This window comes from Peromyscus maniculatus, chromosome 8, assembly GCF_049852395.1.
Source record: "Peromyscus maniculatus bairdii isolate BWxNUB_F1_BW_parent chromosome 8, HU_Pman_BW_mat_3.1, whole genome shotgun sequence".
NCBI lineage: Eukaryota > Metazoa > Chordata > Mammalia > Rodentia > Cricetidae > Peromyscus > Peromyscus maniculatus.
In genome coordinates, this window is record NC_134859.1 from 12,910,869 (window position 1) to 12,929,363 (window position 18,495).

At 47.4% G+C, this 18,495-nt stretch overlaps 1 protein-coding gene across 3 annotated transcripts in view; it reads left to right on the forward strand.

Moving 5' to 3' along the window:
* Abca3 (ATP binding cassette subfamily A member 3) overlaps window positions 1–18,495 on the forward strand; it is a 61,680-nt gene that overhangs the window by 20,676 nt on the left and 22,509 nt on the right. For all 3 annotated transcript variants that reach the window (XM_006978945.4, XM_076578009.1, XM_015997678.3), the window contains 11 exons: window positions 57–316; window positions 1,972–2,088; window positions 2,337–2,457; window positions 4,068–4,241; window positions 9,858–10,039; window positions 11,872–12,015; window positions 12,249–12,378; window positions 13,198–13,352; window positions 13,596–13,751; window positions 13,934–14,144; window positions 15,191–15,341. In XM_006978945.4, the coding sequence (XP_006979007.2) occupies window positions 57–316; window positions 1,972–2,088; window positions 2,337–2,457; window positions 4,068–4,241; window positions 9,858–10,039; window positions 11,872–12,015; window positions 12,249–12,378; window positions 13,198–13,352; window positions 13,596–13,751; window positions 13,934–14,144; window positions 15,191–15,341 (1,801 nt within the window). The remainder of the gene's footprint in view (window positions 1–56; window positions 317–1,971; window positions 2,089–2,336; window positions 2,458–4,067; window positions 4,242–9,857; window positions 10,040–11,871; window positions 12,016–12,248; window positions 12,379–13,197; window positions 13,353–13,595; window positions 13,752–13,933; window positions 14,145–15,190; window positions 15,342–18,495) is intronic.

Consider the following 18,495-nt stretch of genomic DNA (forward strand, 5'->3'; position numbering starts at 1 on the left):
CATCCCTCTCTAGTGAGCAGCACCATGACACAGCTGTCCTCTGTTTTTGGACTCAGGGTACATCCGTGAAGGCTTCCTGGCAGTACAGCATGCTGTAGACAAAGCCATCATGCATTACCATGCCAACGCCTCTGCACACCAGCTGTTCCAGAAGCTTGTGGTGATCACCAAGAGGTTCCCGTTCCCACCATACATCTCAGATCCATTCCTCATTGCCATCCAGTACCAGCTGCCTCTCCTGCTCATGCTAAGCTTCACCTATACCTCCCTCAGCATCATCCGGGCCGTGGTGCAGGAGAAAGAGAAAAAACTAAAGGTAACCCTCTGTGTGTGGCTTTGCAATATATTGGCAAGTCAGTGTGGGAATTGCCCAGCCACAGTTGTGGGTCCTGGGACTCCTCAAAAGAACTGGTCTGTCTCTAGGCTGCTGCCATCAGCCAGGGCTCCTTCCTGTATGCTGGAACCATTAGAGCCAAGATGTAGTATAGACACCACCATGGCGCAGGCTCTTTGAAATCAGTCTGCTTTGCCTAGATTGTGATAATGAGCATGTTCTCTATCTGAGATCTCCAGGCAGCACTTGAGGACCTGAATTTTGTTTTATTTTTGTTTGTTTTGAGTTTTTGTTGGTTTGGTTGGTTTGGTGTTTTGTTTTTGTTTTTGTTTTGTTTTTTGAGGTAGGGTTTCTCTGGCTGTCCTGGAACTCATTCTATAGACCAAAAAGGCTAGAACTCACTCTGTAGACCAAAAAGATTGGCCTCTAACTCAGAGACCCGCCTTCCTCTGCCTACTGAGTGCTGGGATTAAAGGTGCGTGCCACCACCTCTCAACTTGTTTTTCCTCTTTTCTTTTTTACGTTACCTTTATAACTTTTTGTTTGTTTCTTTCTTTCAAAAAGTTCTTTTCATATAATATATTTTGATTGTTTTACCCCTCCCCTGATATTTTGTTTGTTTTCAATGTTAGAAGTGGAACTCAGGGTCTCAAGAATGTAAGCACTCCATCACTGAGCCACACTTCGAGCAAAGAACTGGGTTCTTAGTTTACTCCGCCACTGGCTGTGTGGCTTTAGAATCCCAGAACCCATAGGCAGCATTGGTCATTGGAGGAGCTGATCCTAGCCGCTTGGTGAACAAGCCAGAAAGGAAGGTGTGATCAGATCACTTTACTCTATTTTTCCACAGAGACAGGCTGGACCTTTCCCTAAAAGGGTTTTGGGCTTCTCCTTCAAAGTGGGAAGGCAAATGAACGGGTGCCCAAGTCTCTTAATGTGTGTCCACCGCCACACACTGGTGAAGGCTCACAGCCCAGCAGGCTGCTGTCAGTGTGGTTCCTGCCAACCTTAGGAGAGGCCAGGCTGGGTGCCTCTGGACTTTAATGCCAGCTGACACTCCTGGCCTCCCGGAATCAGCTCAAGTAATGTGAAGACTTGGGAGCATACCTTGGGAGTTTGGAATTGCTCCACAGCACACAAGGCATCCCTGAAGGACTCAGAGAATTCACAGCTTAACATCTACTGGGTTCCTGTAGCAGGCCTGAATGAGGCACAAGCAGAGAAGGGGTTTCCTGGCATGAGAGCGTCCAGTGGACAGCTCTCAGACACAGAGCAGACCAGGCCGTGCTGAGTAGTGGGCTGCGGGCGGAGTGAGGCAGACCATCATGACTTAGGAATAGAGGGCAGTTAGTGCTGACTGACCACCAGGGATAGCCTCCCAGATAGGGTAGCTTTGGACACCGATGAACGGTGGGAAAGGGCTGGATTCTTACACCACAGGGCTAAGAGCTGCTGGACAAGAACTAGCATGGCAGACCACAGGCTTCTCTTTCCCCTCACGTGTGCTGGATAATTCCTGCCTGTGCCCTCCTGCTCTAGAGATGCCTCTGTATTTTGTAAGCACCTGGCACACGTGGTAGCAGCGTGTTGCAGACAGGACAGCAGCCTGACTGTGGGATGCCTTCTCCCTGTCGTAGGAGTACATGCGAATGATGGGGCTCAGTAGCTGGCTGCACTGGAGTGCTTGGTTCCTCATGTTTTTCCTGTTCTTCCTCATCATGGTCGCCTTCATGACCCTGCTGTTCTGTGTCAAAGTAAGTGTCGCTTCCGTCAGGGTGTTGGCAAGGAGAGGGCGCGGAGATCCCCGCACTTAGGCCAAGGAACATTCGTGGCCACTGACCTCAGGACAAGTCTTTCCCCTGCTGGAGAAAGTAAGCAGGACTTCCCTCTGGCCGAGGCAAGGATCCCTTCCCATCCAGCAGTGTCCCTGGGACCTTTAGGCCTGGCCTTGTTCCTCCGCCCTCCCTGCCTCACCCTGCCCCTGGGGCGGCCTGTCCTGCAGGTGAAGAAGGACGTAGCGGTCCTGTCGAACAGCGACCCCTCCCTGGTGCTGGCCTTCTTGCTGTGTTTTGCAATCTCCTCCATCTCCTTCAGCTTCATGGTCAGCACCTTCTTCAGTAAAGGTGAGTCCTGTTGTTCCCCTCAGGCCAGAGGACTGGGGTGATACTTGTCTAGGGAAATGAAGGGGATTTGTGCATGGTTACAGGGTCAAAAGGTATGCATTTTGATCACCCAGAGGCTGAGTTGTTGGAAGGGAGGACTCTGGAGAGGCCGTGGCTTAACGTAACTGGTTTGAGGAGAAGGCAGAAAGGAATACAGTAAAGCCCATGACAGAGCCTCTTAGAATTCCCACAGGAAGGAGCTAGATGATGAGGAGAGGGCAGAGAGCACATGCTGGGGGCCAGGGAGGAGAGGCAGGATGTTTTAGGGGAAAGGGAGTCGGCAGAAGGCAAGTGTAACTGTGTACTGCTAAGAATACTAGAAACGAAAGCTTTACCTGCCTGCTCTGCTGTGATTGCTGGTACTGTTAGGGCCAAGGCAGGCAAAAAATGGGGGACAGACCACCGAAGTCTATGAAACCAGAAGCAAACTTTATTCCAGAAAAAAAAAATCACCATGGGGAGAAGAATCTTACCAGTTAACTGAGGCCATAGCCAGGGTTCGGGCTTCTGTGACTATGACAAAGGGGGCCGGGTTTCAAGCCCCTTTTTATAGCAAAAGTGAGCATCAGGCATGGGATGCATGCTGGGAGTCACGCAGAAACAACTATTAAAAGTTAACTTTGGGCCAGGCGGTGGTAGCACACCTTTAATCCCAGAACTCGGGAGGCAGAGCCAGGCGGATCTCTGTGAGTTCGAGGCCAACCTGGTCTATAGAGTAAGATCCAGGACAGGCTCCAAAGCTAAACAGAGAAACCCTGTCTCGAAAAACCAAAAAAAAAAAAAAAAAAGTTAACTTTGGTCTGTGGCAGTTGTAAGTGGTAGTGGTTTTCAAGAATGGCTACCCCCAAACTGCAGAGAGGCATCGCAAAGAACCGCCATTTGGGTTGCTGACAGAGCTGTCCATGGTAAAACAAAGACAGGCCTAGTTAAAGGCTAATCCCCATTTGCTGGCAGAGCTGATGGCTGTCAGCTTCCATCTCTCAAGCCCATAGCTTTTTTTCTTCTCATATTCCTGTCTTTTTCCTGTATCATTCCTATCTTCCTCTTCCTCGACCCTTCTCTTTTCAAAGTTGTTTCTGCTCTCTGAATTCAGCTTATTGTCATTTTGTGCTTATGTTTTCTTCCTCGCTGCCCTCTGTTGGTCAGAAAAAGTTTATAATAGTTTTGGACTTCTGATGGCTTGTACAAACTACATTTCTCTTAGTAATTTTCCTTAGTTTTAAACTTAAATGCTCTTAAATTTTTTGCTAAAAATGAGTATGTCTCAATTTATACCACACTTTGAATTCCCAAGCTCCCTGCTAAGTCATTTTATTGTTTTTTTAAAATGCACAATCGTAGCTTAGTTGCTATTTCACATCCAAGCTGTTGCCAGCCCGTTTTATACGTACACATTTTTATGTGTGTACTGCTTCGGGTGGGCAGGAGATCTGCTTGAGGGGCCTGATGATGTCAGAAGAAGCTGTAGTCCCCAGTGCTGGGGCTTGGGTGGGGTGGGCTTCTCTCTGACCACTGTAATTCGTGCAGGTCTCCTGGCAAGCTCATAGCAACCATGTTCCTTCTCCCCACAGCCAACATAGCGGCCGCCGTGGGTGGCTTCCTGTACTACTTCACCTTCAGCCCCTACTATTTCGTGGCTCCTCGGTACAACTGGATGACACTGAGCCAAAAGCTCCTATCTTGTCTCCTATCTAATGTTGCCATGGCAATGGGAGCCCAGCTCATAGGAAAATTTGAAGCCAAAGGTGAGTCTCATCCTCAGTAAGTCCTCAAATCATGACTTGCTGATTCACGCAGCTTAGGGAGCATCTTGCCAAAAGTGTTTCCAGCAGTTAGACTCACCTCAGGTGGAAAGCAAGCTGATTGGAACACCTGAACTAGAGCTTCCTCAGCAGATGAGCACTGAGTGTGTAAAGAGAGCTGGCTTGACCCGAGCCTGATGGGGAAGTAGCTCAGATATGGCCACGAGGAGCCAAACACAGCTAAGCGCTAAAATGCCCAGAGGTGTTGGTCACCTCACTGTTCTGTCCAATGACCAGATTTTACCAATTGGCTTGAGTTTCTTCCTACTTCTGTTTTAGAGTTTTCTAAATTTATTTTTATTTTCAACTGTGTGTGTGTGTGTGTGTGTGTGTGTGTGTGTGTGTGTGTGTGCGCCCCCCCCCCCCCCGTGCGTGCACGGGCATGCTCAGGGTGTGTGCACATGTGAGTGAAGGTGCCACAGAGTCAAGAGAAAGGTATCAGATCCCCTAGAGCTAGAGTTACAAGTGATTGTGAATCACCTGATGTCGGTGCTGAGAATCCAGTCCTCTGGGAGGGCAGCAAACGCTCTTAACCTGTCTCGACATCCCCTTTAAAAACGACTTTATTACACTTTTTCTTGTGAACATGGATATGCGCACAAGAGCACACATGTGCCACAGAGCACGTGGGTGGTCAGCAGACAAGTGCGGGAATCAGTCTTCCCTTTCTGTGTGCGTTCCTTCTAGTCGGATGTCTTGTCTGTCTGTATTGCTATCACAGAAGTACCGGAGACTAGGAAATTGGGGAAGAAAGGGATTTTATTTCTCACAGTGCTGGAAGCTGGGAAGTCTTAAGATGTGATACCTGGTAAGAGCCCAGTGGCTGCTTCCAAGATACCATCATGAATGTTGTTCCTCACAGAGCAAGAGACTGGAAGAGAAACACTGTTCCTGTAGGACCTTTTTTTATGGCGGCTTTGGTCCTTTTGTTTTTTTGTTTTGTTTGGAGGTGTTTTTGTTTTTGTTTTTCAAGACAGGGTTTCTCTGTATAGTCCTGGCTGTCCTGGGACTCACTCTTTAGACCAGGCTGGCCTTGAACTCATAGAAAGAAATCTGCCTGCCTCTGCCTCCTGAGTGCTGGGAGTAAAGGCAAGAGCCACCACAGCTCAGCGGCCTTGGTCCAGGTATGAGGGCTATCTCCCACACTGCTAACTGGGAACAAATGAATTCAAGGCCATGCATTCAAACTGTACCACAGAGGAGGCAATCCTAGCACTAAGACAGTCAAAGCAGGATTGTTGGGAGGACACATAGTGAGTCCACACCTGGGCTAGAGTGAAACTGTCTTATAAAACATAACAAAAACAAGCAAAAAAGCTTCAGCAGAACAGCTGACACTTATGAAGGCCTGGGTTTGTTGCCTAGCACTGCATAAAAGCAGGCGTCGTGGTGCAATTATGTCTGTAATCCCAGCACCAAGGAGGTGGGGCAGGCAGATCAAGAAGTCAAGATAGGAGGTTTATATGTTTATAGCATTAGTAACCTATTGGTAGAGCGTAGACTTTGTAAACTAGCAGACTCTTCCAAGGCCTCTTTCTAAAGGCCTTTTCCAGGGTAGAAGAGATGGCTCATCACTTGCTGATCTTTCAGAAGACCTGAGTCAGTTCCCAGCACCCAAATCACGCAGCTCACAACTACAGGGAGATCTGACACCTCTGGCCTCCTCGGGCACCTAAACTCACATACACACACCCACATGCAGACACACATATCTACTTACATGTAATTTAAAAATAATAAAAAATAAATCTTTTTAAAAACTAAAAGGCCATTGCCATGGACTGGCCCACCTGGAGTACCACGACTGTAGGAGAATCAGGGCTTGGGTAGTCAGGAAGGCAAGGATTCGGTGACTGACAGACAGACAACAAACACACTCAAAAGTGGTTTGAATCTGCTGCAACTTTACTTCTGCAAATCAGTGGTTTATATACAGAAAAGAAAACTATCAAGTCGTACAGGGAACAACACGAGCTTGGCAATAATTCAATTACATCATCTTTTAAAAAAAATCAAGCACACAGTTACTAATCGGTGCTAGACATATCCCTTCACTCACAAGAACTTTATGACCCAAAGAGCAGTCTGTGTTTTATAAACTTAGTACGATCCCTAGACTTGTGAAGGCTTCTTTGTGGTTGCGGCTGTGTCCTTCATCTTTATCTCAGCGACTCACTAGTTTATTATTCATTTTTACTTTTCTGGTTCTCATGACCCATTTAGCCAATTTGGATGCTGCAGATCCTCCCTAAGTATTTCTTTAGTTCTTTACCATATATCTCTTTTAATATGAAACCCTTTTACCTGCTGGAATATGGACTCTTGTACTTTTACGCCTGTAAGGGGAAGGAGTTCTGCTGTAGTCCTTAAGTTTCCCATGCTGAACTTCCTCAACAGAGGGGCCCACCATCTGCCTCCTATGAGATAATGTTTTCTGCCATAAATCACTTTAGTTGGGATTCCTAAAGGATTCCTAGTGGGTGAGTGTTCATTCCCTAGAAGTGCCTGAACTATTATACTTTCTATTATCTAGCGGCTTGAGGCTTGAGGTCTTTAAGGAATAGTTCATTCTGCTATATCTAAATAAGGTCCATGTCCAGCTTCCCCTTTCCTCCACAGTTCACAACCCAAGCATTCATTAATTTTGGCTGTGATTTATAGATTAATTAGAACATTATCAGAAAAGCAGTTATACAGAACCCATAGCCCAGGGAGCTCATGATCCGTGAAGCACGTCTCCTTCGAGAAGGAGGCATAGCACGGGCACTCTGCCAGGGACCTCCAGGGAGCTTAGTCCCATGGGACACATATCTCCCATCCGCTATTATTGACATAATTGTTCATGTCACACGGACGACACTGGAGTTGGTGTGGCAGACCATTTCCAAAGAGGAATCTCAATATATGACACCTCTTTTATTTCAAAGTTGCATAGTGACTTTTAAAATTAATTGATTTATTTATTTTACATTCTGGCTGCAGTTTCCCCTCCCCTCCTCCTAGTCCCTCTCCTCCCCCTCCCCTCTGCCACCCCATCCACTCCTCCTCCATTTCTATTCAGGAAGGACAGGCCTCCCATGGATATCAACAAAACATGGCATATCAAGTTGCAGTAAGACTAAGCACCGCCCTTGTATTAAGGCTGAGCAAGGCGACCCAGTATGAGGGAAAAGGTCCCAAAAACCAGTAAAAGGGTTGGAGACAGCCCCTGCTCCCACTATTAGGAGTCCACAAGAAGACCAAACTACATAACTGTGGCATACATACAGGTGACTTTTCTTAAAATAGACAAGTCTCTAGCTCTTTGAGGGTAAGTATTCACCAAGGCTGTAGAGCAGACATTTCCTCCAGGGTCTCCTGCCAACAGAAGACTGTTAGACACTTAGTTCAGGCTTTCATGGGCTGTGAGTGCCTTTGTGGCTCATCATTGATGACTTTTGTAGAACTTCATATTGGTTTTGAGTTCTCTCAGTTTGTTTTTTTTTTTTTTTTGGTTTTCTGAGACAGGGTTTCTCTGTGTAGCTTTGCGCCTTTCCTGGAACTCACTTGGTAGCCCAGGCTGGCCTTGAACTCACAGAGATCCGCCTGGCTCTGCCTCCCGAGTGCTGGGATTAAAGGTGTGCGCCACCACTGCCCGGCTTGAGTTCTCTGTTTTATTGATTCACATTGACATAACATCAAATCTCATGTGTGTGCATTTGTGTACATATGTATATACATATGCATATATGTATGTGTGTGTATATACTGTAACCAATGAAATGCAAGCCCATCTAGTCAGTTTATGAGCTTTTAAAAAATTTAAAGATAGCCAGGCAGTGCACACCTTTAATCCCAACATTTCAGAGGCAGAGGTGAATCTCTGAGTTCAAGGCCAGCCTGATCTACAGAGGGAGTTCCAGGACAGCCAGGGCTACACAGAGAAACCCAGCACTCGGGAGGCAGAGCCAGGCGGATCTTTGTGAGTTCGAGGCCAGCCTGGGCTACCAAGTGAGTTCCAGGAAAGGCGCAAAGCTACACAGAGAAACCCTGTCTCGAAAAAACAAAAAAACAAAAAAACAAAACAAAACAACAACAACAACAACAAAAAAAAAACCCAAAAAAAAACCCTGTCTCAAAAAATCTAAAAAAATAAAATAAAACACATTTAAAAAAATTAAAGATGTGGCCGGGTGGTGGTGGCGCATGCCTTTAATCCCAGCACTCGGGAGGCAGAGCCAGGCGGATCTCTGTGAGTTCGAGGCCAGCCTGGGCTACCAAGTGAGTTCCAGGAAAGGCGCAAAGCTACACAGAGAAACCCTGTCTTAAAAAAACAAACAAAAAAATAAATAAAAAAAAATAAAGATATGTTGTTGGTTGTTTTTGCTCTTGGGGGGGGGCACCACCCAGCTTCCAAATAAATCACTGGAGTCTCTTTCTTTCTTATGAACACCTGGCCTTAGCTTGGCTTATTGCTAGCCAGCTTTTCTTAACTTTAAATTATCTCCTCTACCTTTTGCCTCTGAGCTATTTCCTTTTCTTACTTCTGTATATCTTACATTCACTCTTACTTCATGGCTGGCTGGGGGGCTAGGGGGTTGGGGGGCAGGCCCCTAGCATCCTCCTCTCCATCTCTCTTGTTCCTTCTTCTTTTTCTTCCAGATTTCTCCTTCTATTTATTCTCTCTGCCTGCCAGACTTGCCTATCCATTCTCCTGCCTTGCTATTGGCCATTCAGCTAATTATTAGACAGACCATCAGATATTTTAGACGGGCACAGTAACACAGCTTCACAGAGTTAAACAAATGCAACATAAAAGAATGCAACACATCTTTGCATCATTAACCAATATTCCACAGCATAAACAAACGTAACACATCTTAAAATAATATTCTACAACAAAGATGTACTTAGAGAGAATGTGTGTGTGTGTGTGTGTGTGTGTGTGTTTGTGTGTGTTTGTATGTACCACATGCATGTACTACCTGCAAAGGCCAGAAGGAGTCAGATTCCCTGGAACTAGAGTTACAGAGGGTTGTTAGTCACCACGATGGTGCTAGGCATCAAACCCAGGTCCTCTGGAAGAAGTGCCATTGCTTAACCACTCAGCTCTAGTTCATGAGCTTTTGGTAGAACTGCAATTTACTATTTTTTTTTTAACTTACTGTTGTCTTCAAGACTTGAAGAAAGTTGGCTAGGGGTGAGATGTAGTTAAACTGGTAGTGTTTATCTGGGGCTCAATCCCTAACTCAGCAAAAGCTGAGTGTGCTGGTACATGCTTGTAGTACCAGCACGTGGGAGGTGCCACCAAAAGGATTAGAAGATCAAGATCATTCTAAGCAACTCAGGGAGTTTGAGGTCAGCCCAGAATACATTTGACCCTGTTCCAGAAAAAAAGGCTTGAAAGTTGTCAACTTTGTTACAAGGCCCAGAAAGAAAACAGTCATGCTGACTTCATGGTGACAGCCCAGGGCAAATATACGTACAAGTATGAATACACGTGCCATCTAGGGCTTCAGGGTCTCGCCCCTCTTACCCAGCCCAGACAGTTCCGGATTATTTTCCTGATACATCCTTCAGGCACTGGCATCCAGTGGCGTGACCTCCTGAACCCTGTCAATGTGGATGATGACTTCTGCTTTGGACAAGTGCTGGGTATGCTGCTGCTGGACTCGGTACTCTACGGCCTGGTGACCTGGTATGTGGAGGCCGTCTTCCCAGGCCAGTTTGGCGTGCCCCAGCCCTGGTACTTCTTCCTTATGGTGAGTGCTGATGTCCCTGTTCTTCAAGCAGGCCACTACTTTGGGGGACAGAGGTGTCCCCAGCACTCACATGGGACCACTTTAAGTCCCAGTGAATGACACCTGTGTTAGGTGTGGCTTCGGAAACTGACCTGTGCATGTGTGTCCCTGCCTTATTCTCAGGGTCTGAGAGGAAGGGACACAGAGATTGATGCACAGAACCTCTGCTGTCCCCAAACTCATTTCTTTGTTCATGAAAAATCTTTTAATTTTTAAAAATAATACCGAGGTTTAAGCCCAGGGCATTGCATGTACTAGACAAGTACTCTAACACTAAACTATATCCCCCAGCATAAAAACAAATAGCTTACTGGATTTTCTTCCTACAGAGCAATGAAGCCTTTTCTTATGGGGGTAGGAACCACACTTTTGAAATAGATAGCACTTCCCAGTGCCAGAAGGAAACACTGTTGACACCTGGTTGTGCCTTTGTAATACTTTCCTCATTGACAGACACCTCACAAAAGCGTCTCAAGGAAAGACCGTTTACTTCTGGCTCACAGTTCGGGAGGGATACACTCTGTTAGGGCAGGGAAGGCATAGTGACAGGAATGTACTGTCGCAGAGCATCTCTATTCAGAGATATCCTGAGTGCTGGTGCTCAGTCATTTTCTCCTTCTTCTTCAGTCATGAAATGAATGATACAACCTTTATCGAATGTGAGTCTTCCCACCCCAGTACCCAGTCTAGAAACTCACTCACAGATACCCCCAGAGGTTTGTCTGCTCTGTGACTCTAGATGCTGTCCGTCAGGTTGACAGTACTGATCTTCATAGCCTTTTCATGCTTGTCCTATGCACGTCCTGCCTGGCCCTTTTATCAGTTTGCTTGGTGAAAGTGGACTATACTATAAACCAGACCTGAAACTTTGTTTTATTATTCTAATAGTGTTTCTGTTATTTTAAGTACATATGCCTGTGTGTCTGTTTATAGTTTTTTAGACTTTTATCTAGCCATATTTATAAATGTATTGTTAATTTGGAAATGTATTTCTACTTAAATATATAGCTTTTTTATGAATGAATTTCACTTGTAATGACAACATAGCATCCTCTTGTCAGGTTTCTCCATCATACACTAGCAATTTCCAGTTGATAATTGGTCCAGTACTTTTTTCTACTTTTATTTTTTTGATTCAGCAATTTTTGTCAAGTGTCAGCTCTTGTATTTCATTACATTATTAAATGCAAAGTGACACCTATTGTTAGAGAAGACAGACATTACTCTTGTCTATATCTATGGAGGGCAAATGCCACCATTAAACTATGGCCTTTTGTTATGTGAAATCCATTCTGACTTCACAGTCATTTTAAATGTGAGATGTGTGCAATAATACAAGTGCAGTGTGCCTGTCAGTACTGAGGACAGAAGTAACAGGTCCCCACCCATTCACAGGCCCTGTCACTGTGGCGAACAGAAAGGGCAGAGATACAACCCCTTTCCTCTCCTCTTAGGCTCTGATAGTGCTCTGGACGGGGGCGTTCAGTGATGTCTCTTCATAACATTGACAAATTCCCTCTTCTCCTTTAAATCTGAATTTCACAACAGTCCACTCTTGTGCCCATTTACCAGATTAGGAAGGCAAGAAATAGAGCTTTCCTAGGTATAATCAAATCAGGAAACATGGTGGAACTCAGTCTAAGACGGTGCTGTCTCCTCAGTCATACACCCAGTGGTTAAGGCTCAGGCCATGTTGTTACACATGTTTAGTGTGTCAGTGGTAGTGACTTGGTTGATCACAAATAAAATGAGCTGACACTGACGACCCTGGTATCCGTGTGCCTCCTTCCCAGCCCTCCTACTGGTGTGGGAACACAAGAACTGTCGTAGGGAAGAAGGAAGAAGACAGTGACCCAGAAAAAGCTCTCAGAACCGAGTACTTTGAAGCTGAGCCAGAGGACCTGGTAGCTGGGATCAAAATCAAGCATCTGTCCAAGGTGAGTCCTGGGCGCACCTCTCACTAGCTTCTCAGTACGTGCTTCCCTGAATGCACAGTAACAAAGGTCACATAGGGACTAACAGAGGGATGTAGCCTCTGCCCCACAATTCTGCTCTGGGTTGATTCATGGGGCCTGGTTTAGTGTCCTGAGATGCTAGGGTCCTGTTCCAAAGGAAAAGGAAGGCCCTGAGGGCCACAGGAAGTCCAGGCAACCCTCTGCCTTATCTACAGGTGTTCCAAGTGGGCAATAAGGACAAGGTGGGCATCAGAGACCTGAACCTGAACCTGTATGAAGGGCAGATAACAGTCCTATTGGGCCACAACGGTGCTGGGAAGACCACGACTATGTCCATGCTGACAGGTGAGAGGTAGCTCCATGTCTGTCTGACTGACAGGCCCTTCCCCTCTGGCTGCTTTACATCTGCCGTGGATTTATTTTTTTCGTGTGTCTTTCAGTCCTTCCCTGTGAGAAGTGAGACGTTTATACCCAGTGGAGTTCTAGCCCCACGGCTCAGGCGAACATATGAGGAGCCTTTGAATGGTTCCCACCCTTTCAGCCTCTGTCTATGAATGCCCAAACCTGGTGGGATCAGTCAGGACAAATAGGGCTAATTCTCCAGCCACAGAGGACCAGAGCCACCCCAACCCCACTGCGGAGAGCTGTTCTGGGCTAGGGCTGTGAATCAGTGGTGGAGTCTGGCATTCATTGAGTGCTGTGTTCAGCCCCAGCACCCATGGGAAAGAGGAAGGGGTAGAGGAGGAATGGAGGGCTCCTCATTCCTGCTGTGCCTCACCCACTTGAACTGTTCCTCGTCTTCCTGAAACACTAAGGTGCTTGTCAGTAGCACACACCTTGACATTGAGAGTGTGGCTTCTGATAGCAGTGGATTCAGTATTGACACACCCTCGTGTGAAAGAGAGACACGGAGCCAGCAAGGATGAGCTTTTTGTTTATGACAAAGTGGTGTGCCCTGTAACAGAGCTGAGGCCCCTCCTTCTGTCTCCTCCTGCTCTGCTGGACAGAACCTGACGTGGAAAAGTGCGGGGGTCCAGGGGCGCTCTTATGGATAGGAGCCTCAGTAAAATAAGGACAATGGGTTAAGTGAGTCAGGGTCATTGTACCTTCCACAAGTGAACAAGATTTTTGTGATGAATTTGGGGGTCTTTGATTTGGCTGCAGGTCTCTTTCCCCCTACAAGTGGACATGCATATATTCATGGGTATGAAATCTCCCAAGACATGGTTCAAATCCGAAAGAGTTTGGGCCTCTGTCCCCAGCACGATGTCCTATTTGACAACCTGACAGTTGCGGAACATCTTTACTTCTATGCACAGGTGCGTCTGGGTGACAGGGACATGTGGGTGGTGGCTGCTCCCTTGCTAATATAACAAGGATTCTGCAGCCATCCCAGCATTCCATTAGTCTCACAGCAGTCTGTTCCGAGGGTAATTGTGGAAGGATAAGCAGAGTCCAGCAATGCCAAGGAAGACATCTCAGGCCGGGGAACTTGCTGGAAGGTTCAGCTCCTATCTCATATCTTCCACCTGCCTCATATCTCCTCATCCTCTGCCTTTCAGTTGAAAGGCCTGTCTCTCCAGAAGTGTCCTGAAGAAGTCAAGCAGATGCTGCACATCCTCGGCCTGGAGGACAAGCGGGACTTGCGGTCCAAGTTCCTGAGTGGGGGGATGAAGCGCAAGCTCTCCATTGGCATCGCCCTCATAGCTGGGTCCAAGGTATAGGGCAGGGGCCTGGCCTCTTGATGCAGCCAAGTCAGGCTCCCCACAAGGACAAACCCAGGGGTGGTGAGGACATCTTACAAACCCCAAATCAAGCTGCAGACGGCCACACAGCACCGCCATCCTGAGCCTGGGACATGGCTCTGCCATTGTCACAAGGCTTCACCTCTGCCCTCCAGGTACTGATGTTAGATGAGCCCACCTCAGGCATGGATGCAGTGTCCAGGAGGGCCGTTTGGGACCTTCTCCAGCAGCAGAAGAATGACCGTACTATTCTGCTGACCACCCACTTCATGGATGAAGCTGACCTACTGGGAGACCGCATCGCCATCCTGGCCAAGGGGGAGCTACAGTGTTGTGGTTCATCACTGTTCCTCAAGCAGAAATATGGTGAGAATGTGGAGGAGGAGTCCAAGTCAGTGTCCATCTCATAAGAGGCTACTCCCCCCTGTGAAGGGTCCAGATGGTAGCTGGGCAAGGCCATCTTTAAACTTTCTCTTCTCTTGGTCCACGCAGAGGTGGGAATAGTAAAGCAGAGTATCTTGAGTGGCAGGGCTACCCAGATCAGGAATCTATGGGAGTGGGCACGAGTCCCGTGAGTGGTCCCCAGTGCTTTTCTACATGTTGCTCTCCCTAAGAGCACTACTCATTGCACAACCCAGTCCAGCCAATGGAGTCATAAGCCAGGATTCAGGCACCTTGCTGTGTGGAATGCCTGGCTTTCTATTGTCACCTCCTGATCTAACATCATATACCTGTCTCCTCCCCTCATACCAGAGTGTTCCTCCCCACACAATGCCCCAAGGTTCTCACCTTACCTTTCCTGTGCCAAGCACATACCCCTAGAGATTCCCCATGATAGCCAGAGCAGACTAGAGAGGGGCCCTGCCATCCTAAGTGGCCATGTACCTAGTGAAGATCCTGAGGTTCCTTTACCAAGAAAGAGTGTCTTCTGTCCACCTCTACTGAGGCCTCGAGTTTTGCTGGTTACTTCCTGCCTGTCTGCCCAGTTAGCCAAGCCATTGATCGTCCTGGGTCCAGCATCCTTGTCTTTGAAGGGAACAAGAAAGGGCCATTTCCTGCAAAGCATTATTGGACAGGAAGCCAGAGAGAGCTCAGTGTGTACAGTGTAGCCCCACGGCTCCTGCGTGTCTCTTCCTAGCAGTCATGATCAGCATGTGTCCTGCTGTACAGACACACTCACATGCTCAGATGATTGCTGGTGCTTATCCTCAGGAAGGCCCTGGCTCCCGGTAGGTAGGTTGTGGGAGGTGACACTCTGCACTGATGGAAGAGCCTGAGATGCACCTGTTCTGGACCAGTTGTACCCAGTGTGCAGATGCTTTCCCATGATCCTGCCTGATTTGAGCCACAGAGGCGTGGCATGGCAGAAGTGGGGCCACCAAAGGGCCTAACGCTTGGTCCATATGTTCCAGGAGCTGGCTACCATATGACCCTGGTGAAAGAGCCACACTGCAATCCTGAAGGTATCTCTCAGCTAGTACACCATCACGTCCCCAATGCCATGCTGGAGAGCCATGCTGGGGCTGAGCTGTCCTTCATTCTTCCCAAGGAAAGCACACACAGGTACGTGTCCTAGAGAGTGCACAGATACAGACTCAGGACAGTCCGTGGCTGTGAGGGCTCTATGCCCTCTGTTATGGCTGCTTGGGCATCTCTCATCCTTTGGGCCGGGGATGGAGGTTCTGAAGCATCCACTAATCTGGTATTTCTTACTTGTTACTACTTATTACTGCAGAGAGAGAGAGAGAGAGAGAGAGATGCTTTTGCCTGAGTAGGACAGACACACACCAGTCAGGTTAAAACGTGTTCCCTTCTTGTCTGCATCCATACCCACACAGGACTCTTCTAACACCAGCTTGCACATATAAGAGTATTGCCAAGCATTGGTGGTGCATGCCTGTAACCCCAGTACTTGGGAGATAAAGGCAAGAGGTTCATTTCAAGAGTAACCTCAACTACATAGTGAGTTCAAAGCCAGCCTAGGCTACATGAGACCCTGTGTCAACCTCCCTCCAAAAATAAGTAAATAAACATATGTAGCAGGAATACCCACAATCATTTGTGGAGCTGCCATGCATTTGCAGACAGATTGTGAGTGTTCTTAACTTCTCAGAACTGGAGACATAGTCAATCCAGTCACTCACATCACTGAGCTACCTACACCGGAAGGCACAAGAAACGGAGCTCTTGATTATATTTGGAAACCGTAGTGTGTGTGTGTGTGTGTGTGTGTGTGTGTGTGTGTGTGTGTGTGTGTGTGTGTGTGTGTGTGTGTCTGTCTGTCTCTGTGTGTGTCTGTCTGTCGGTATGTATGTATGTATGTATGTATGTGTGTGTGTATGTCTGTGTCTATGTGGGGGTATGTGCGTTTGAGTGCATGCAGAGGCCAACAGTGTCAGATCACCCTAGAGATGGAGTTCCAGGCAGTTGGGAGCCACATGACATGGGTGCTGGGCACTGAAGTCTGGTTCTCTGCAAGAGCACTACACACTCTCGGCTGCTGAGCCGTCTGTCCTGCCTGAAGTTTATATCAAAGTGTAGGCCGCTGAGGGGATGGAAAGGTGGAGCACTAGCTGCCCATCTTCCAGATCACTTTGGCACTTGCTACCAAGCCTCATGACCTCAGTTTGATCCCAAGACCTACACGGAAGAGAACCATCTCCCACAATTGTTCTCTGACTGTCACACATAATCACACACATGCACATACATCAACAGACAAATGAAATAAACAATTCCAGTACATTTAGTCATGAGTCTTAGGGTTATCATTGCTGTGATGAGACACCGAGACCAAACAAGCAAGCTGGGTAGGAAAGGGTTTATCTGGTTTACATTTCCACATTGTTGTCCATCACTGAAGGAAGTCAGGACAGGAACTCAAACGAGGCAAGAGTCTGGAGGCAGGAGCTGATGCAGAGGCCATGGAGGAGTGCGGCTTCCTGGTTTGCTCAGCCTCCGTTCTTATTGAACCCGGGACTGCTAGCCCAGGGGTAGCTCCACCAATGGACTTGGCCCTCCCATATCAAACCCTAATTGAGAAAATGCCTCACAGTCTTGCCTGCAGCCTGATCTTAGGGAGCATTCTCTCAACTGAGGCTCCCTCCTCTCAGATGACTCTAGTTTGTGTCAAGTTGACATAAACAATTGACCCCTTGCCATCTTGACACAGACACATCACGGTTAAGCCACAACCTTGTCCTTTCTTGTTTATCCCCAAGATCACACATTAATATAGACATAACAGTTGTTAGGTTTCAAACCTGGGACAAATGGCTGAGGTGCCTGTTTAACAAAGCAGACACTGGCTGCCAGGCTTTCCCGGCATCCCTCAGTCCCTACCTGTTACACGATCCTCCTGCCTGTCATATCCAGGTGGGGACCCTGAACTCTCCAGCCCAGGGGGCTTGGCTGCTCTTCCCTATATAATCCTGCCATTTTGGCTACCCACTCTCTTTGTACCTTTGGGCCTCTCCTGGATGCTACACCTGGTCGTCCCTCCCCCTCCTCACAGGGCCCAGCTCAGTCTGGTCACGTCCACTCTGGACTCTCCCAGATGTCCCTGCCTCTGGCTGTGCTCTCCCACAGATCTACAGTAAATTTCCTCCTCTACCATATCTAGGAGTAGGCATGTTCTTTTCCTTTTATTTCTTTCTTTTTTTTTTTTTCATTCATTTGGTGCCAAAACCTGAGACCAGTCGGTCATGTTTCTTTCCTTTTTCTTTTTTTTTCATTCATCAACAATATAAAACATTTTACAAACTTAAAAAGTCCCACAGGGAGGGGCTGGAGAGATGGCTCAGTGGTTATGAGAACTGGCTGTTCTTCCAGAGGACCTGAGTTCAATTCTCAGCACTCACATGGTGGCTTACAACCATCTGTAGTGAGATCTGGCGCCCTTTTCTGGCCTGCAGGCATACATGTAGACAGAACACTGTATACATAATAAATAAATAAATCTTTAAAAAAAAAAAAAAAAAAAAAGCTTTCTTTGAGAAGGAAGAACCAGGGTACAGTCACAGTCAAATCCAAATCCAACTGTGTAAGCAAGGCAATATCCAAAGTCTGGAATTCACTTCTCTGACTCCACCCTCTGCAGCACACAGAGGTTGTCTCCCGGGTCAGGCTGCCTCGACACCATAGCTACTGCTGTCTTTGGTGGTTGCCCTTGGTACTGGCATCTCCAAAATGCTGGGGTCTCTGCTGCAACTGGGCTGCACTTTTACCACCATCAGCTTCTCCTGGGCTCTCTTCAAGAATTCCAGCCCTGCCACACAGTGCCAAGCCTCAGCTGCTCTCCGTGACCCCTTATGCCTTCAGTACTAGTGCCACTTGATAAACTCTTACACATGACCAAGTTTGGCTGTCAGCCTGAGGTACAACTCTGGCCACCTCTGGAACACAGCTTCTGTGTGCTGACTCTGAGGAAACACTTCCCAGAAGATTTCCCCTCAATGACGATGGTCACTTCTTTTTTTTTTTTTTTTTTTTTTTTTTTTTTTTTTTTTTCGAGACAGGGTTTCTCTGTGTAGCTTTGGAGCCTGTCCTGGAACTCACTCTGTAGCCCAGACTGGCCTCGAACTCACAGAGATCCGCCTGCCTCTGCCCTCCTGAGTGCTGGGATTAAAGGCGTGCACCACCACTGCCCGGCATGGTCACTTCTTAATCATAGCTAATTTTTCAGCTCCAGCTGACCAGCATCCATTGTCCCAACAAA